The sequence below is a fragment of the Rhizoctonia solani genome, chromosome 9 (assembly GCF_016906535.1).
Source record: "Rhizoctonia solani chromosome 9, complete sequence".
Lineage (NCBI taxonomy): Eukaryota > Fungi > Basidiomycota > Agaricomycetes > Cantharellales > Ceratobasidiaceae > Rhizoctonia > Rhizoctonia solani.
The window spans coordinates 662,655-680,505 of NC_057378.1; the positions used below are offsets into that span (position 1 = coordinate 662,655).

The 17,851-nt window shown below is 48.9% G+C and overlaps 6 protein-coding genes across 6 annotated transcripts; 4 read left to right on the forward strand and 2 right to left on the reverse strand.

Annotated features, from left to right (window-relative positions):
- Positions 1-1,203: 1,203 nt before the first annotated feature.
- On the reverse strand, positions 1,204-3,174 carry RhiXN_07741 (ribosomal protein S10p/S20e; the record flags this gene model as incomplete). The annotated part of the gene is made up of 4 exons (XM_043327557.1): positions 1,204-1,884; positions 2,288-2,428; positions 2,493-3,043; positions 3,099-3,174. The coding sequence occupies 4 exons, from the start codon at positions 3,172-3,174 to the stop codon at positions 1,204-1,206; spliced, it is 1,449 nt and encodes a 482-aa protein (XP_043182942.1).
- Positions 3,175-3,561: 387 nt separating this feature from the next.
- On the forward strand, positions 3,562-8,089 carry RhiXN_07742 (uncharacterized protein; the record flags this gene model as incomplete). The annotated part of the gene is made up of 10 exons (XM_043327558.1): positions 3,562-3,650; positions 3,701-3,771; positions 4,253-4,420; positions 4,470-4,720; positions 4,769-5,271; positions 5,321-5,630; positions 5,693-6,263; positions 6,313-7,008; positions 7,059-7,325; positions 7,374-8,089. 10 exons carry the CDS (start codon positions 3,562-3,564, stop codon positions 8,087-8,089), a joined length of 3,642 nt encoding a protein of 1,213 aa, XP_043182943.1.
- Positions 8,090-8,631: 542 nt separating this feature from the next.
- RhiXN_07743 (major facilitator superfamily transporter) lies at positions 8,632-10,501 on the forward strand (the record flags this gene model as incomplete). Its single annotated transcript, XM_043327559.1, has 8 exons — positions 8,632-8,744; positions 8,804-9,234; positions 9,302-9,496; positions 9,556-9,709; positions 9,762-9,864; positions 9,919-10,097; positions 10,152-10,238; positions 10,291-10,501. 8 exons carry the CDS (start codon positions 8,632-8,634, stop codon positions 10,499-10,501), a joined length of 1,473 nt encoding a protein of 490 aa, XP_043182944.1.
- Positions 10,502-14,021: 3,520 nt separating this feature from the next.
- Positions 14,022-15,264, forward strand: RhiXN_07744 (acyltransferase; the record flags this gene model as incomplete). The annotated part of the gene is made up of 7 exons (XM_043327560.1): positions 14,022-14,175; positions 14,232-14,250; positions 14,310-14,417; positions 14,468-14,579; positions 14,632-14,711; positions 14,764-14,822; positions 14,885-15,264. The coding sequence occupies 7 exons, from the start codon at positions 14,022-14,024 to the stop codon at positions 15,262-15,264; spliced, it is 912 nt and encodes a 303-aa protein (XP_043182945.1).
- A 110-nt stretch (positions 15,265-15,374) lies between these two features.
- On the reverse strand, positions 15,375-16,217 carry RhiXN_07745 (methyltransferase domain protein; the record flags this gene model as incomplete). The annotated part of the gene is made up of 2 exons (XM_043327561.1): positions 15,375-15,570; positions 15,628-16,217. The coding sequence occupies 2 exons, from the start codon at positions 16,215-16,217 to the stop codon at positions 15,375-15,377; spliced, it is 786 nt and encodes a 261-aa protein (XP_043182946.1).
- Positions 16,218-16,419: 202 nt separating this feature from the next.
- On the forward strand, positions 16,420-17,776 carry RhiXN_07746 (cytoplasmic protein; the record flags this gene model as incomplete). The annotated part of the gene is made up of 7 exons (XM_043327562.1): positions 16,420-16,523; positions 16,588-16,637; positions 16,690-16,750; positions 16,810-17,110; positions 17,164-17,315; positions 17,371-17,491; positions 17,543-17,776. The coding sequence occupies 7 exons, from the start codon at positions 16,420-16,422 to the stop codon at positions 17,774-17,776; spliced, it is 1,023 nt and encodes a 340-aa protein (XP_043182947.1).
- Between the last annotated feature and the right edge of the window lie 75 nt (positions 17,777-17,851).

Here is a 17,851-nt window from a genome sequence, read left to right on the forward strand (position 1 = left end):
GCATTCGAGTCCTTTGGCTAGTTTGTCTTTGTGAGAGGGGTACTGAAATGATTTTGATTGATTCGAACTATGGGGTATGCATACGAAGAGCACTTTAAATATCCGTGTCTGTTGATTGTCCGATTTTTGCCTACTATGAGCCCATATGAAGATGTTACAGGTAAGATATGGCTTACTGTCTGGGCATGATTAACTGCGTGGGATAAGAGTTTGTTACAGAGGGCCTTGTTTGTTAACATGAGCCGGCGTGCGCATGATCAACGCCGAGACAGTCACTATCTAGGCCCAAAAGCCGGGTATGGGGCAGAGAAGAGAGCAGCGCATATAGAGGGACGCACCGATCGGACGGGTTGTATCTACCAACCACCTTTGATGCTTGATTTCGGTGCTATGAATATTTGCCGGGTCATGCAATGGCCCTGGGGGACGAGTAGATCAGCTGGACAAGTGGCAGACAGAAATGGTAGCTTGAAGCTGATGGCCGGGGAGATAACAAATACCTCATGGGTTCTACAAATAACTCGGGGGCCTTTCCTCGTTGTCCATGACGTGCCCAGCAAAAGAATTTTTTAAATTTAGAAAGTGTGTTCGGCGGGCTGGTTTTCACACCCAATGAGGTCATATGTGAACGATTGTATAGTGAAGGTTACCTCATATCCAGAAGTGGACGCCTATTCCTTGACGCCTCGTGACTGATATGCATGCATTTGTATTCTGGACATAATGATTTGATAACTCTATATGCACCCCAGCGCCTCGAACCTATCAAAATCGGGGTTCAGCATGACAAGCGAATTCCTATAACCACACGTGAACCAATTGTACGTGCAGGAGAAATCCTTTATATAGAGGGTGGCAACAAATACATGCACATGTATTGTCGATAGAACCAACGCTATTCCAGGTGCCGGAATTGTACTCGAGACAATTGAACCCTCCCATATACGTAGTGTACGCGACCGTCTTCCGGGCCAGGTCAAGCATTCATGAATGCATTTCCTAATTCTTAATGGCTGCTACATTGAAGTCAATATCTTATGCTGAGGGTAATGCTCATCTACGACATATTGAGTAAAATGGTTCAGTTGAAAGATATGGGTAGCCAAACAACAAATGTTCAATTCGTCTATGGTCATTCAACGCATAAAGCCACACCTCTCCCTACTCCAAAGTCAAAGGAGCGAATCACACCATAATTCTGCTTTACTCCGGCTTTTCGGTAGGCTTGACCTTGTCTGAATCTACCGTGCTAGCCTTCTTCGCAGCCTCGGTCTCATCCCTAACAATCTTTTCCCCAACCGCCTTGACCTGCTCCGCCACACTCAACACCTTTTCACCACCAATCGCAACCTTTTCTCTCAATGCACCGCCCACCTCCTTCAACCTCGCCTCCCCAACTCCAACCTCACACCTCTCCCACCTGACCACTCGCATACCCACACCAGGCATCATATGCTCCTCCAAATACCTCAGCCAAATATTCAACACCTCGGGATCAGTGTCCCATACTTTAACAGCTCGCTTGTGCGTCCTTTTCTCGAAATTTTCCTGTGCCTTTTTGAATATGAACGGGGACTTGAGGACGGTGAAGAGAGATCGTTGGGTTGGGAGATGTGCCGGGCGGGAAAGTGGGATTCCGAGTGCGTATGCGGCGTGGTATGCGAAGTGGAGGAAAAATTCGAGGTTTGGGTGGTAGTATGTGCGGAAATGGAGGAGTGCGACTGGGTGGTGGTGTGTTGGTGGATGCACAGGTGGTTTAACTAGCGATTTTGGTGGGATTGCAGGGTCGTGTGGTGGTAATAGGTCGCTAATCTTTGGGGGTGTGAACGTGGGGTTGGTAGAGATGGAGGTAGCTCTTGTGAGCTTGGAGAGGTCTGTGCCTCGCTACGAGTCCAAAATGAGTTCAAATTAAATTACCGATCGAGGGAAAATGGTTACATTTCGGCTCTCAGCGAGCGCGATGTGCTAATTAAGCGGCACGCATTGTATGGTGCCCTCGTCACAGGTGGTCGAAAAGTTAAAATGCGAGCGAGCATGAGGATAAGATCGACAAGGAAAGAAAGTGAAAATACCCCCGTGACTGGTTCTCACGGTCGATCTGAGTTTTGACCGACCTTATCAAATGAATTATGGTCGATCGTTCAATTGAGACCATTCGAATAGTGAAACACGGTTGGTATATTACGGCCATACAAGCGGATTGCCCTTACAACTAAACAAACTGACCCGAAAAACAATGGAAAAACAAACCCGAACGCTCGAGAGATTACACAGCCTTGCTCTCCACTCGAGGAGAGGAAGTAGCTACACTATCGTACTTCTCGTTATTGGCCGGGGCCGCACCAGGGTTCAACATCCTCGCACGTTCCTGAGACCACTGGCGCCTCAACAACAACGCCAACCCGCCCAAATACAAAACGGGGACAATCTATTACGTCCGTCCGAGTTGTCAAACATCGCGGGACAAGCCATCCAAAAACTTGGGGACTCACCACAACCCAAGCCTTCCAAGCCCGATTGACATGTTCGCTGACGGCCTGTCCTCGCTTCGTTGGCCATTCGATCGTGTATCCTCGACGCACTTGGACGGACGCAATGACACACATGCTTACTCCCCAAAAGGCATGCAGGATAGCGTACCACGGTCGCGCCTTGAGTGGGTGGCGGGTATCCGGAGCAGCCGTCGGATCAGGTTTCGCGCTCCCCAACGCAACACTCGGTGTCGAGGCGGTACAAATACCCAAAACGAGCTGGATCCAATACATCAAGAACAGCGTGAGTCCGATCTTGGTGTGCGGGACCTTCCATTGGCCGTTGTACATGGCCACATGAACCCCGACTCCAAACCCGATGCAGATGATGGGCAGAGCGATGAGTTGGATCGCGGCGTGCGGTCCGAGCCATTTCTGAAATGGGAGGTAGGCGCGGAGGTATCGTGCGGTGAGAGAACCGAGAGGGAGGAGGATGAAGAAACCTGTGGCCATACACCAGCCATGGATCTTGGTCCAGTGGACTTGCTCCCATGATGAATCGCTCGGAATTGCTACAGGCAAAATGTGAATGAGATAAATTGAAATAGTATATATAATGGTACTTACGAGCACCTTGGGCTGCTGCTGAAGTGGCTATAGCAAGAGCCGAAACGATCGCCGAGAGAGCGTTAAGATTGATCATCGTAGTAGTGGCTGGACAGAGATCAAGAGGTCGAACGAGCACAGATATATAAGAAAAAATCGGAGGTTGATTAGCCGGACCAAGTAGACCAAAGTGCGGGCTCGATCCTTACGGGGATTGATGCCGAGAGAGATGGGAGGGAGATAGAACACGAGATTGCGGTATTCAAAAGCGCCCAACGTTCTCGTCCATAAGCCGGGTGATGGCGAAGAGCTGAACCACGAGCATCCCAGGTCAGTGCCTCGGCCTTTTCTAAATGCCTTTGTTTGGTGCCTCGAGGGTTCAGCAGAATTGCAAATTCGACACGGCCGAGCTGGGAAAAACGTCAAGCGCCTGGGGATTGGAATTGAGGATAAAGGGTGGTTGGTGGCAACGACCATGTCAAAGATGTATGGTGGCGATGTTGAAATGGACGAAGTGGAGTCGTTGCGCAAGGATATTCAAGAAAGGATGATGCGTAGTCAGGATTGGGATAGGTGAGAAGTCGCTATGTGTGCTGGACACATTATCTCATTATTGTGTACAGGCTTATGCGAGCTCTCCGTGTGCATTTGCATGAGCGAGGGTGGTATGACGAGGTTACTAATATGGCACAGGGTAAGCAGGAAAAAACGATTGAATGTCTTTTACTGAATATTAGTCACGTTTAGAAGCGGCAAGAGGCTCAGCAAAGCCACGTTTTACAGACGTGTATTCGGTGATTCATGATCAAGCAATAAGTAATTACCACACCCAATTAGTCGACGTGTCCTAATCAGATATCTAGGCTCATGTCCCCCAGAAGTACGGGCCGAGCTCATCAAGCAAATCCGGGCCTTCATCGTCGCCAACACTGTAAGCGAGTAGCAGATATATTCGCCATGTATTTACACCCGTTCGTGTCTTGTACCCACCTTGGGGTAATTCCAATTTATAATAGAGTTGTTGTGCCATGTTGACGTTGGCCCAAAGCAGCCCAAATGACGTCCGATCAGGACTTGTTCTTGTCACGACAGTCTCCAATTGACGCGTCGGGCTCTCGAGTGGTCGGTCTCGCTTCATCCGATACCAACTATTAGTAATTAATATATCTACCCAGTAATGACCACTCCCAACCCCAAAGCGTACCATTATGCGAAAGAAATCGAAGGGGCACTATGTCGTGGAGCCTGGCTCGAGTCGACGCCAATCAAGGACTACAAGGGTTATGCCATAAGCTGGGAAGAAACGTTTCGAAAATTCAAGAAACATTGTCCAGGTCATGACGGTACGCTTTCATTCTCACGACGCGTCATGTGATTCTGAGCGTTCGTTAGCATATGCGACTGTCGCGGTACAGACCCAGACGTTGGCTACGCTGTTGTTGAGACCTGAGCCTTCGTCGAATGATGGACCTCCACAAGTTAAACTTACACCAGAGGGATTGGATGGAGATTCAGATACAGCCGGAGCGCCGTTCTCGCTAAACATGTGGCCAGAATGCCTTATTCCCGAAGACAAGCGAGAAGAGGCCCGTATGGCACTTGTTGCGTTGACAGGAGAGGATGAAAAGGTCAAAGATACATGGGTATGTGTTTCATCTTTCCATCGCTTCACTGAGAGGTAACCTGGACAGAGCACAACTGTACTACGCGCATTCTTTGCCTTTACGCTCGACAGACCTCAACGCGCGTTGACCATCTTGAACACCGTTAGTCTCGAAGGCGGCGTCCCTGATCCTATTTACGCACAATACGAACCTGTCTCTCAAACCTCTTCTCATTTCGCCCCCAGTACTGCCCTAAGTACAGCCTCGACGGCCCACACAGGAAACCAAGGCTCGGCACTCCATACCATCTTGTCTCGCACTGGGAGTATCGCAGGTGTACCACTGGGCCAGCGCGCAACTTTTACCTGGGGTGCTGTAGAACACATTCGAACGCGATGTGTGCAGGGCATGTCACATGAGAGGTTGATGGACGGAGATGCGGCTATCGCGGCCTACGAAGCTGCTCTACCTTTGATTGTGTCCTTTAATCCTAAACCAGGCGAGCAAGGGTTGTTCGAGACGAGACGAGAACTATGGCGATGGGTCGAGATGTTGTTGTATCGAGCAAGCATCGTATCTGCCATTTATCAGTGAGAAATTTCATCCTATCTTATTAACTATTGTTAACATATCAGATAGAACCCCCGACGACGCACTCAAGTTTCTACGGGTCTATAGCGTATTCTCATCTGTCTGGCCGGCTACATTCAGGCCCAACCACCGCGCTACGCTCTATACCCTATACATTCGCACACTCTGTATCTCCGATACGCGAGGAACCCTAACGTGGCGAGACGAAGCCCGCAAAATTGTCTCCGAAGCGCGCGTGGTGCTAAATTCGACGACCATCTTCCCCCGCGCAGGAAAGATAAACCACAAAGTGCTGGATTTTGCGGATGGAGTCGTGGCATTATGGGAAGCTGGAGGTGAACTTGAAGACGCCGGTTGGGTGATCGAGGCAAGTCGATAGCCCGCTATTTACCTTGCGATTAATTTTTGAATTTCATGTAGACTCTATGGTGGACGACGCGCCTTACCTTCCATTCGTATCGCGTCATGCGGCACTTGGCCCGTCTTTTATTCTCGGTGCCCGATTCGGATATGAATATCGCTCGTCGTGTGTTCCAGCAATACGTTCGATTGGTTCGACAAGCTCGCCGAACCGCACCGGGGGATGTTGATTTGCAACTTAAACGGCGGCCCGCCGATGAACCTGCCCAACACCCGAAAGAGATTGCTGAAAAAGAGGCGGAAGAAAGCCATGAGCTTGAGGCTTTGGGGTTGAAGGAAAGTAAAGGTCGAAAGAGCATCGAGGAGAACGCGAGGGAGGTGGAAAAGATTCGACAAGGGGACGTGGATGATCCACCCGTGTTTGTGGATGCCCTCGTGCGGGGTGCGAGAATGCTCGTGAGGGTGGTTGAAGAGTCGGATGTGGAAGATGCGTTATCCGAGGCGAGAGATACGGTGGATTTGGCGATGGAGATCATTGACGATGAGAAATCTGGGCTCAAGCATGATGTTGCTATCAAGGCTAGGGTGTATAGGGTTGCTGGGATCGTAGAGGCCTTGACCGCTGCTAGGGGTAAGCTTAAAGAGTTTCCCGTTTGGCACTGTTGTTTACGATGGCACAGAAATCGACCCAACAAGTCGCCCAAATAGACAAGCTACGGCCCTCAAGCACCTTACAGTCGCAGCTACACTCGATCCCACATCTGCAGACACGTACTATCACCTCGCATTCGTCCAAGCCGAAGCGCGTGCAACGGGTGATGCAATCCTCAGCGCACGACAAGCTGTCGAACGTGCACCCCAAGATGTCCGATGCTGGCATTTGCTCGGTCTACTCCTCACCGCGACGGAAGATTGGGCCGGAGCTCGCGCGGTTATCGAAATCGGTATCGCGAATTCGGAACAACTCCAGGACGAACTCGGTCAGCATCCCGTTGGACATGGAACGGGATTGAGCGCGCCCGAAGAGGGTGTTGTAGTTAAGGATTTCGGGACCGAGGACGTTAGGTCCAGTTCACCCCAGGGGATACCGTTGGGCCCTGGGAGCAACCTACCCACGATTGTTCCCCCTACGGGTATCCTACCTCCGTCTCGGACTTTGCTTTCATTATTTGCCCGTCCGGGAAGTGATCCCGACGCAAACCCGTCTCGCCTACGCCTATTTACTGCCGCCACCCAGATTCGGCTGACGCATATGGCGATTGTGGAGCGGATCGAGGGGCCGGATGGGGCTGCTGGGATGTGGCCCGGAGTATTTGCTTGGTATGCGGCTAACGCGCCAAGCGCTATTCCGGCCATTAGTTCTGGGGCAAGCACTCGTGAGTCATAGCGCCGCCAACATCCACGTTTCACTAAAATTTTGAGCCAGACACCGGTTCGGTGGACCATACCGAGCATGAAGGCAGTATACCACGAATGGAAATTTTGCCCGCGTCGCCTACCGAGTATGACTATACGATCACCCATCCTGAGGAGCGTGAAAAAGACAAGGATAAAGAAAAGAGTGGGAAGCATTTGGATTTGCATAAAAAGCTGCTAAGCAAGAGTCACCGGCATGTTCATGAGCTTTCGAGAAAGATTAATCCCAGGGCACGCAGGCGGATGAGTGCGGCTTCGGGAACTGGGCCTGGATCCAGTGAGTGCCAATAAACCCTTTGCGGAACTGGGGCTAACGCGAGATCAGTGTCTGATGCGTATCAAGCGAGCTCCATCCATTCGAGACATCTGCATCGTAGATCGTCACCTGCAACATCTTCATACCTTGAGGGAGATACCGATTTCGACCCGTTGGGTATGAGCTCTACCACTACATCATCGGGGATAACAGGAACAGACGCGTCCACGAGCGGGACAGCGCGCACGACCACCTCGGTTGGGTCCGAGATGACAGTAACTAATCCCCTGGTCTCTTCATCCCGTGCTGAAGCCCTTGAACGTCGGCTACTGTCTGATATTTGGCTTGCATCCGCTGCAACGTTCCGACGTTCCAGCCGGCCCAACGAGTCTCAAGCGGCGATTGCCGAAGCCGAATGGTTAGACGAAGCCAATCCTGCCGTATGGGTCCAATTTGGATTATACCTCGGAGCGGGAGCATTGGACCGTGCGATCGAGTCATTGCACAAGGCACTCGTAATCGAACCCGAATACGTCCCAGCTGTCGTGCACCTCTCTCAACTGTACCTCGGGACTGAAAATGGGGCGGACATGGCTGTCGGTATGCTAAACCAAACGACTCAAGGCGCTGGGTGGGACGCGGCCGAAGCGTGGTACCTCCTTGGACGAGCTTGTGGGATGCAAGGTCGACGAGAACGACAACGCGCGTGTTTAGCTCATGCACTCCGACTCGAACAGAGCAAACCGGTTAGGAGTGTTAGAAGCGTGCTACCCCGGTGCCTGTAGATCATTCTTGGATTGTTTTTCTTGTTACGTATGGTATACGTTTGATAGGATACTTGATAGAGACATGGATGTATGCTACGCCGTGGGAATCGTTCTCTCAAACTGGATTCCCGGTTTTTTCGGCTGATTATAGATCCCGTTTAATACTACCGACGCTCAGAATGGACTGGTTAATTACGGAAATAGCGGGACAGGGGCGTTTGGAGCCTCGGTTGGTGAGAGAGGGTGTATGCACAGTTACGTCGTTATCTTGGCAGACCCCCGGTTCAGAATGAGAACCGAGGCCGGTGTGCCTGTTTATTGGCAAATAGACATCCAGCCTCGTCTGAGCCCCTGATTACTAATCCAAAGCCCCAGATTCCCCACGTCTGATTGGTGGGGCACCACATTGGCATGCGGAAGGCTGGGGCCCCTGATCTAAAGTCAGGGACTAAATGGCCTTGGCGCACGAGAGGAAAGTCCTCGTGACATTGCATATAGGTTACCCCTATAAGCGCGTATAAAGAGTGAGCGCTCTGCACCTTTGGGTTATTCACGCCACCATGTCCTCTCCTCCAAGTTCTCACCACGAGAAACATGATGAGAAGCATGTCGAAGATGTCCACCTCGAAGCCAACGACGGTGGATTCGATGCCGTGAGGGATAAGCAACTCATGTAAGTTTTGTCTTTTTTACATTTTTCACACCAGGCACTGATCTCCTTCTCCGTTCCAGGCGTCGTGTCGACTGGCGCTTAATGCCCATTCTTTGTGTTCTCTATGCTCTCTCGCTCATTGACCGTGTGAACCTTGGGAGTGCCCGAGTAGAAGGTCTTGGTGTGACGCTCAAGTTTGAAGGTTACAAGAATAACAAGTACTCGATTGCTCTGCTCGTCTTTTTCATCGGTTACTTTTTGTTCGAATTGCCTTCGACGCTCGTCTTGCGTCGCTTGCACCCCCGTAACTTCCTTACGATTATCATCATACTCTGGGGGGCTACGACCCTCGGAATGGGCTTTGTTCACAGCTGGAAGACACTCGCCGTCTGTCGTGCCATTCTCGGCTCGCTCGAGGCTGGATTTTTCCCAGCCTGTGTGTACCTAATCTCATCGTGGTATAAGCGTTATGAAGTCCAACAACGCTTATCGGTGTTTTACATGTCAAGTGGTACGTACACGCTAGCTGCGCCTGGGCGCCACAATTCCAATTGTGATCTGATCGATACTTCTTCTAGTCTTGGCGTCGGGCTTCGCATCGATCCTCGCATATGGCCTCGCACGTATGCATGGCCTTGGCGGTCTTGAAGGATGGCGATGGATTTTTATTATGCTTGGAATAGTCACAATTGTCGCTGGGGCTATTGGCTGGCTTCTTATTGTCGATTTCCCAGACAAGGCCAATTTCTTAACCGAGGAGGAACGTCAGCACGGTAAGTTCTGATTGGTTACTCAATTTTGATGTGGGGCCGTAATTGGTGTCATTATTCAGTAATTCGCCGATTAAACCGTGACCGTGGTGATGGCGAGCACGACCCACTTACGACAAAAAAGGTCTTGTCTCACTTGTCTGACTGGAAGATCTGGACTCTGGCCGTCGCATTTGCATGCTCGACCATGCCTGCTTATTCGCTTGCCTACTTTATGTGAGTATTTGCCAAATCAGCCTCAGAAGCCGAGTTATTGATGTCAGTCCAGCCCTGTTATCCTACGTGGTCTTGGGTTCTCTGTCGCGCTCTCGAACATTCTCGTTGCACCACCGTATGTCCTTGCTGTCATGCTCGCGTTGGCGACTTCCTGGGTTAGTAGGCTATCTCATTCTGCTCGGTGCTAGACTAATTGGCGTTTTATGTAGTGGTCTGACAAGATCCGTCTCCGGACGCCATTTATCATTGCTCACTCGCTCATCGCGATCACCGGGTTCACAATTGTTCTGCATGCACATGGCAATGGCGTAAAGCTTTTCGGAACATTCCTGGCTGTTGCAGGCACTCAGCCTCAAATGCCATTCATTATTGGTTTGCTTCAGAACAAGTGAGTGGACCGTAATGAGTTATTAGGATAGACATTGAGGCCTATTTTGTACAGTATTGTGAGCAGTTCGAAGCGCGCTGTCGCATCAGGAGTTCAGGTGGCATTTGGAGCAATAGGTGGTATTGCTGCTTCTACTGTATAGTAAGTTGGCCCCTCATTTGTCAATCACACATCCTAATGGGTTGTTCTATAGTCAAGAAAAGGATTCTCCCAGATATGTCAATGGTCTCAGAGCGACCATCATTTTCCACGCTGGCCTTATTGTAACCGTATGCGCAGTCGCATTTGCATTCCATCTCAAGAATAAGGACCTGGACCGAGAAGCCGCCCTGAGACCTCAGGCGGAGTTGGAGGCGATGAATGAAAAGGAGCGAGCGTTGGCAACTTGGAGGCACACCATTTGATATTGAGGGTTATATGAGTTTCAGATAATTGTGTACGAATGTGATGACTGGATGTACTTTATTGGTTACGAAAATTCATGGGTCTGGGTTTGTGAATCAAAAAGGCCTTCTTGCCTTTAATGGAATTCTAAGCGCGGTGGTTTTCATCAGCCTGATGAATGTATTTGTCCTCCAGTAAACCGTGATCTTACTCTGCAATCAAGTGTGCAATGCGCACAGCGGACCAGCCTCGCCTAGTATACTTTATTTGGATGCCATCTCCTATGCGCCTCGTTCATAAATTGATCATTCACTCGGAACCAGGCATACCTATTTTGAGTGCTTGTTAATTAGCTTTGGGTCGAGCCAAGAAGGGGGAGACTCCAATATAAATGGGTGGCCAGGATGCCCCCAATCAAAGAAAGAGAAGACCGAATGATATGGAAACTATAACTATTACCTGGATGAGATCTTCTGTTAATTGGATGTTGACCTTGGATAGCTATAGGTACATGTACACAGTTGATTCCCCCAGCTGTGTCAACCTACCCGAAATGGCATTGGTGCCGCTTCCAAGGGGTCCTGTTCCTCACACGGTATCCCCTTGACAGCTTCGATCATAGCCACAAAATCAAGATTGAACATCGCGGGTTGGGTGAACAACCGCAGCCTGTATCGGTTAGAAGGTCCCGGTTCCAGATCATATGCTTGCCATCCGCGCTTGGCTTCGATAGCATTTCACTGAATGTATAGCAATCTTACTGGAAATTCGACAATGGTCACACTGGACCCTTTCAATCTCCGACATGGGGGTTGGCGTGTCATTCTGGATAGCTGACCTATACAGTGGATTTCATTCCATCATCACAAACGACAGGTCTAAGGATCAACGAGACCATCGGTCTGATTTTATCCCTAGGCCTGGATGATCAGCAGCCCATGATAAACAAGGTTGTGCTTCGGATATCAGGTTCACAGGTCACTGACAATCAACCTCGAAGGTTAAATGGGTTCTATGAACGCTGTAGCAATAGTTATCCATCGCAGTGATGCAGTAACTCTAATAGAGCCAGGGCTATGGATCTCATCCGGGTGAGTATCAGTGATGGTCTGATACATGGATTGGCGCAAACCCCGCATAGTCTACGATGAGCTCCATATATGCCCTCCAACGTCAACGTGGAGCAAAGTCAGCTGGGGCTCCCTTCTGTATCGAACAATATGTTTGTCTAAATTGATAATAGATAGTTGGAATCTTTTATCGTGACGAAGAACAGTAGTGCTGGTCATAGGCACAGCCCAATGCATAGACAGCAAGGTGTGGGAGGTCTTGAGAAGGTCTTGTTGATGTAAGTGTAATGGAGTTGGTATTCGTAAGCAGAATATAGCGAAGGATGAAAGGGGAATGAATATGCACACCCAGGAAACACAACGTGTTGGACTGAGTAACTCGAAGCCGCACATACCAAAAATAGGATCAATCTGATCGGAAGACCTGAAATACGGGCGTATATAGAGCAGAGAACAACCACAACAGAGATCAAGCACAAACCTTGTTTCGATTGACATGTCTTTCATAATAACTTATCTGAAAAAGACAATCTAGTTCGAAGATGGTCAGTAACGTTAACTCCTCTGCAAAGAAGAATTTGGATGGAGGGCGCTCAGTGTGTCATAATACACTCCCCAGGCTCCTCAAGCTTTGAAAGCCCAAAGAAGAGTTCATAGGACGCAATCTGTCTCAAAAATAGTAAGCATAGGTATTACTATTGTTGGGACAGATTGTGTCCCATGAACCCTTTTTGGGCTTCTGAAGTTTGATGAGCTTGGCGGTGCATTATGACACCCTGAGCGCCCTCCGTCCAAACCCGTTTTTGCCGAGTCTCCAATAGTCTAGCGCACCACCGACTGATGTTATTCTCAGCTATATATACCAGTAAGTCGTATCGATACCAACTACACACCTCACATCCTCCTCAGTATAGAGCCGTAAGTACACTGTGCTACCAGCCGAACGATCGACCAGTAATGCCACTCACTAACATACTACGCAGATAATGACTAGCTTGAACAGCCCGGAAGCTCAGCCGCTGTACTCGCTTTCATATACAGCACAAGGTACGTGCCCTAATCTTGGACTCAGCCAGGGATGACAAGTCAATGATATTCCTAGAAGGACGCTTTGATTTGCCGTTCCTCCCCTCTGCATATATCTCTGAGCTGCCCAGCGACCATTTATACGGTGAGGTTAAAATGAAGCGTGTGTAGATAATTCAGCTAAACGATAACCCCACAGCTCAGTCACAATGCTTACTACCTTACAGCTCAACGCTATTCACAAGCTTCGGCCAGAGAATACCTTATCTCGGGGTGTCCCAGCAGGGTCTCGATACGTTTGCAATGGGGTCTTTTGGTTCATCCCAGAATGTGGAAGTTGAGCGCCAATGCCAGGTTAATATTGATAGTATTTCGGTACCTAGCTTCTGACGAACGATAATCTATAGGATATGTTACTACCCAATGGATTGTCTCATCATGACCGGCAGTTGGATCGAACATTTCAACCCCAAACCATATATCCGGTTGGGGTTCCTGGATGTGCTTTACCCGCAGATCGTGCATCAGTAACCAGCCAACCACTTCTAAGACATGGATCGACCCAGGGGGATATCGATATATGGGTGAACAGAATGCATGAGCGTGGAAGAACGAGCAATTTACAACTTAAGTCGGGGTTTTCCTGTCCAATCGCCTCGTGCGGAAAGCTGCGCCGAAGGCCCAGTGAAATGAAAGTAAGTTCTTAAACCATGTTAGAGCTGCAGGGTGATCGGATATTGACGAAATATTGTATAGACTCATTTGTATTTTCATTTTAACATCAAACGTAGGTCTACTTTAACTTGGGTGGATCTTGTAATTCTTACACATTCAATACTGTACTCTTTGAACAGCGTTTATATGCCAATGCTCCAAACGCTTTTCTACTAAAGCTAACCTCAAGAGGCATCTCGTAAAGAACTGTGAACGGAATAAAGGTACACTGATACAGGAAGGGTATTTGCCTGAGCCCCTAGTATACGAGCCCGCCATTCTTGGAGATTAGAAGGCGGAGATTAACTTTTCAAGTTCTCTTGTATTAGATACTAGCGGGTGATTACACTTCATCTGTTATGTAAAGATTATTCACACATGTTCTCCAGCTATCGACTATGTGTATATGTCGTCTACGTCTACTACACATGTACAACTTGTCCCAATTCTTCCTATTAGTTATTTATCTACACGCGAGCCGTCTGACTTGATTATTTTTTGATGCGCCTCAAGTCTATGAGGCCTATTTGGGCGCGGAGATCTCATGAATTTGAGACACGATGAGCACTGATATGATGAAATCGAACGGCGACATCTTCGCAGTCGTGTGAGGTTGTTCGCTTGGATAGGTAGGAGAGCGAATTTATGCATCCAAATTCGGCTGACAAGCGCCAGGATTATATCACGTGTTGTCCAGTCAAAACCGTATAAACCAGACGTGAACTAATCTATGAGTATTGGGTCCCGCCTCACTATCGCGACTGTAGCTCTGGGCAGCAAGTTCTTCTTAAACACTGCATGTGCGAGTGTCAAGATTCATGGACTAGATCACCTCCTCACTGCCTTGGATGAGGCTGGTCGAAAGGACAGAGGCATAATTACCGGTAAGTCGAAATGAGATATATGGACCTTGTTCATAAACTGTGTCAATTATTACCAGTGGCAAATCACATATCGGTGTAGGTAAGCTGTGTTCCGAAAGCCGAATCAATAATTCATCGAGTTGCAAACACCACAGGGTTGACGACCCAGTCGCATGGGGCGCGCTTCCTACCAGGCATTGTATATTGAACCCGCGAAACATGAGGTGGACACTGGGCGCGTCAGATATCATGTTTACCAACCCGTAAATACGTCTGGTCCAAATACCTGATGGTCGGACTCACACATGTACAGCGTTTACAATTGGTTTTTTCGCAACGGGCAAGTCATCGAAACGGTCAGAGGCGCTGGCGTTCATCAACCTGCCGTCGATATCGCGGTGGATAGATTAAATTCTGGTGCATGGGTATGTGATATAGCCTAATATACAATTAGACAATGATTGAGTACTATGTCAGGTCCATGTGTTTCCTGAAGGCAAAGTTAATCAAGGTTCTTGTCAGCCTGGCGGCAAGCTGTTACGATTCAAGTGGGGCGTGTAAGTGGTTCTTTTTCGGGAAGCTGTTCAATGTGAAACGAACGCATTTCAGAGGCCGAATGATAATGTCGACAACCAAAACCCCCGTAATTATCCCCATGAATATATCAGGTATGCATGTCTCACAAACCATTGAAGCAGGTATGCCTCACCCTGTGTGGTATTCATTATAGGGCTGGAAAAGGTGATGCCCGAGCCTCGTCGATTTAAATTTTTGCCTCGCCCGGGGCATCATATATCGATTACGTTTGGAGATCCGGCGGCATTGACGCAGCAGGTCGACAGGTTGGTGCAAGAGTGGCGATCAAGTCGTCCCTCAATACGGTCGGTAGAGACATCTACAAATGTGCCGCCACTAGTACGTGACACCGTCGTGTCAGAACTAGCAGGCGATGTCGATACGGCACGTTTATCTGGACAAGTTCGCAAACAGGCCATAGATAATCTGGGGAAGGAGATAGATTGGACAGATGAAGAGATAGCACGAGTCAGCATCGTGGCGCTCCTTCAGGACGGCGTGGCTCGCCTGGCACTCGATGCTCATCCTTTGTAGACTGAATTGAACTATCGACAGGCACGTTTTCAAGCCTTTGAGCTAGTTTATTGAGTTTAATCACATAGATGTAACTCCTTAATATTGGTGATATATATGAACTACTTGGACTATTGCTCGCACGCTTTGACAAATCGCCCAACCTGATGAAAAAACATATTATCTGCTTGCTTCTCTCCAGGCTTGTCCCACATATCGGTCGTTTCCCACGCTCCGGCAGACAACATTATCGCGGGTGTATCCCGGTCCAATCGACATCCGTCAAATGCGGCCGCCCAAAGGGGCGTAAGTAGCCGCTGCCATGTTCTGGAAGATCATGCAATAAGCATATTTCATTTAGAAACAAGTGCAAACAGAGCTCACCGAACATCTGGTAAGGGATTAGCTATATGCTCGTACCACAAGAATTGTCCGCCTGATTTTAACACTGATTTGATTAATGCAGATGCTGCGGCCTTAGGATCGGGAACAGTGCATAGCGTAAGGATCGAAACGATTGTGTCCACACAATGCTCTCCACCCAACGTGGCCAGTATCACTTCAGCCTCCTCTGCCCCACATCCCAAAACAAAAACCTCTTCTGCCTTGTATCCGTGTTTCTGTGCCATGTCTCGAATCTCGTTGTGCATACGGACATTTGGTTCGATCGCTATGTACTTGGTCACCCGGGTACGGTCCAAATAGGGAATCGTATGTCCATGGCCAGCCCCAATGTCGAGGACAACCCCATATGCATGAGGTCGAACCAGTGATTCCTTTACTTCTCTGGCTCCCTCATCAACCATTGGTGCAAATTTTTCCCAAACGAAGGAGAAGAAGAGGCGGGACAGCTCCGAGGGATAAAATAGTAACCTGGGCTGAGCTATGATAGTTCCCCATGTTCGTGGGACGCCATGCTTTATAGCCAACCAAAGGTCAGGAAAGAGACCGTACAGAGGGGCCAGACGTAGCATTTTAGTCTTATGATGGAAGTAGTCATAAAGTGGAGGTTATCTACTGTTAAATTGGTATTTTCAGCGCTTACTTTAGCGATAGATCCACTATACCAGGGTCCAGGCTCAGGGTGCGGTGTAACCCTAATGCATATCGGTCACCACCTCATCGTTCCGCAACCACCACAACGACCTTTGTGCCCGAAAAATATTAGTAATTGCCATGGATAACTGGGCTAAACTCTCCAGCGGAATCGCAAGCTTGAATATCGGCCAGAACGCTGGCAAATTTGCCAAGGGGTTCGGCACTCAGGTCCAACAGGCCCGGTTGGTGAATAATCGTGTCGTGATAGAGCTGATTGTCTGATGTGGTTTGCGTTATTCATGTTAGTGAGAGATTTGGTGCCGTTGCACCTGAAGATATCACCGAGCTCCCGCAAGGTGTGTGAGCTCCACAAAAAATACGATTTGATTTTGAGATTGACTCGCGCAGAGTACAAGGACCTTGAAGCACGTGTGGACGCCTTACGCGCCGTTCATCTGAACGTGCTACGGTTAGCCGTCTGTGGCCTGGCTATATGGTCAATCGACTTATTCTATTACCTAATTCCAGAATTACGAAGACCTACGAAAGCGAGACTTACGACTATCCAACCCAGATTCAAGAATCCTTGTCCGAATTCTCAACCAGTATATCTCACACGGTTTCCAATTTTGCAGCCAGCAACCTCAAGGGGACATCACTTCCCGCTCCTCCCCAATCTCCCCCACCAAAGACCGTTCACAAGACATTGCCACATGCCCTTAGTCGTACAGCATCTTCATCTGCAGCTACCCTCTCAAGCGGTCCAGGTGCTCAAGACGAGGCTCGTTTGATCAAGGCTCTCGGCGGAATCGCTGCTGGATACGAGAAGGTGATGATTTTTGGTTATCAACTTGGCGGGTGTTTTCTAACGCCTCGCCCCAGGTTGGAGAGGCTCGCCTGAGCCAAGACGACCACATTCGTCAATATTTCCTACAGCCTTGGCAAGCGACTCTTAATACATCCATCGCAGTGGCTATGAAGGCGCGTCAGGCCGTCAAAGTTAGCCGTCTTGAACTTGATTCCGCCAAACAAGGGTATGGTCTATTTTAGGTACTGAATCTCATTGCAATATTAATACAGCTTTGATAGCCTAAAGAATGCGGCCCCCACTCGCCAAGAGCAGGCGCGACTCGAGGTTGAGAATGCCGAAGATGACTTGGTGCAAAAGACCGAGGTCGCCATTAGCATGATGAAAGCTGTGCTCGAAAACGTGAGATTGATTTATGCTCGATTTATCAAATCTAACTCGAGAGCATACTAGCCGGAGCCCTTGAAGAATCTTAATGAACTTATCAAGGCACAATTGATTTTCTATTCTACTGCCGCGGAAGCTCTATCTTCAGTTCAAGGAGAATTAGAGGAACTCAGTGTTGCTGCGGAAGGTGATTACAGGTATGATCGACTGCTCGCTATTAATTTGGACGCTTCTCACCCTGGTCGACCATCAGGAAATCTCGCGATCATTAAATCGCCATCGATTGAAGCTCGAAAGTAAGGTTTATAGATCTTCAGCTGAACAACGTGGATCTCTCTCTCGTGTATGCGATGTCCTGTTACTTTTTGTATCGGT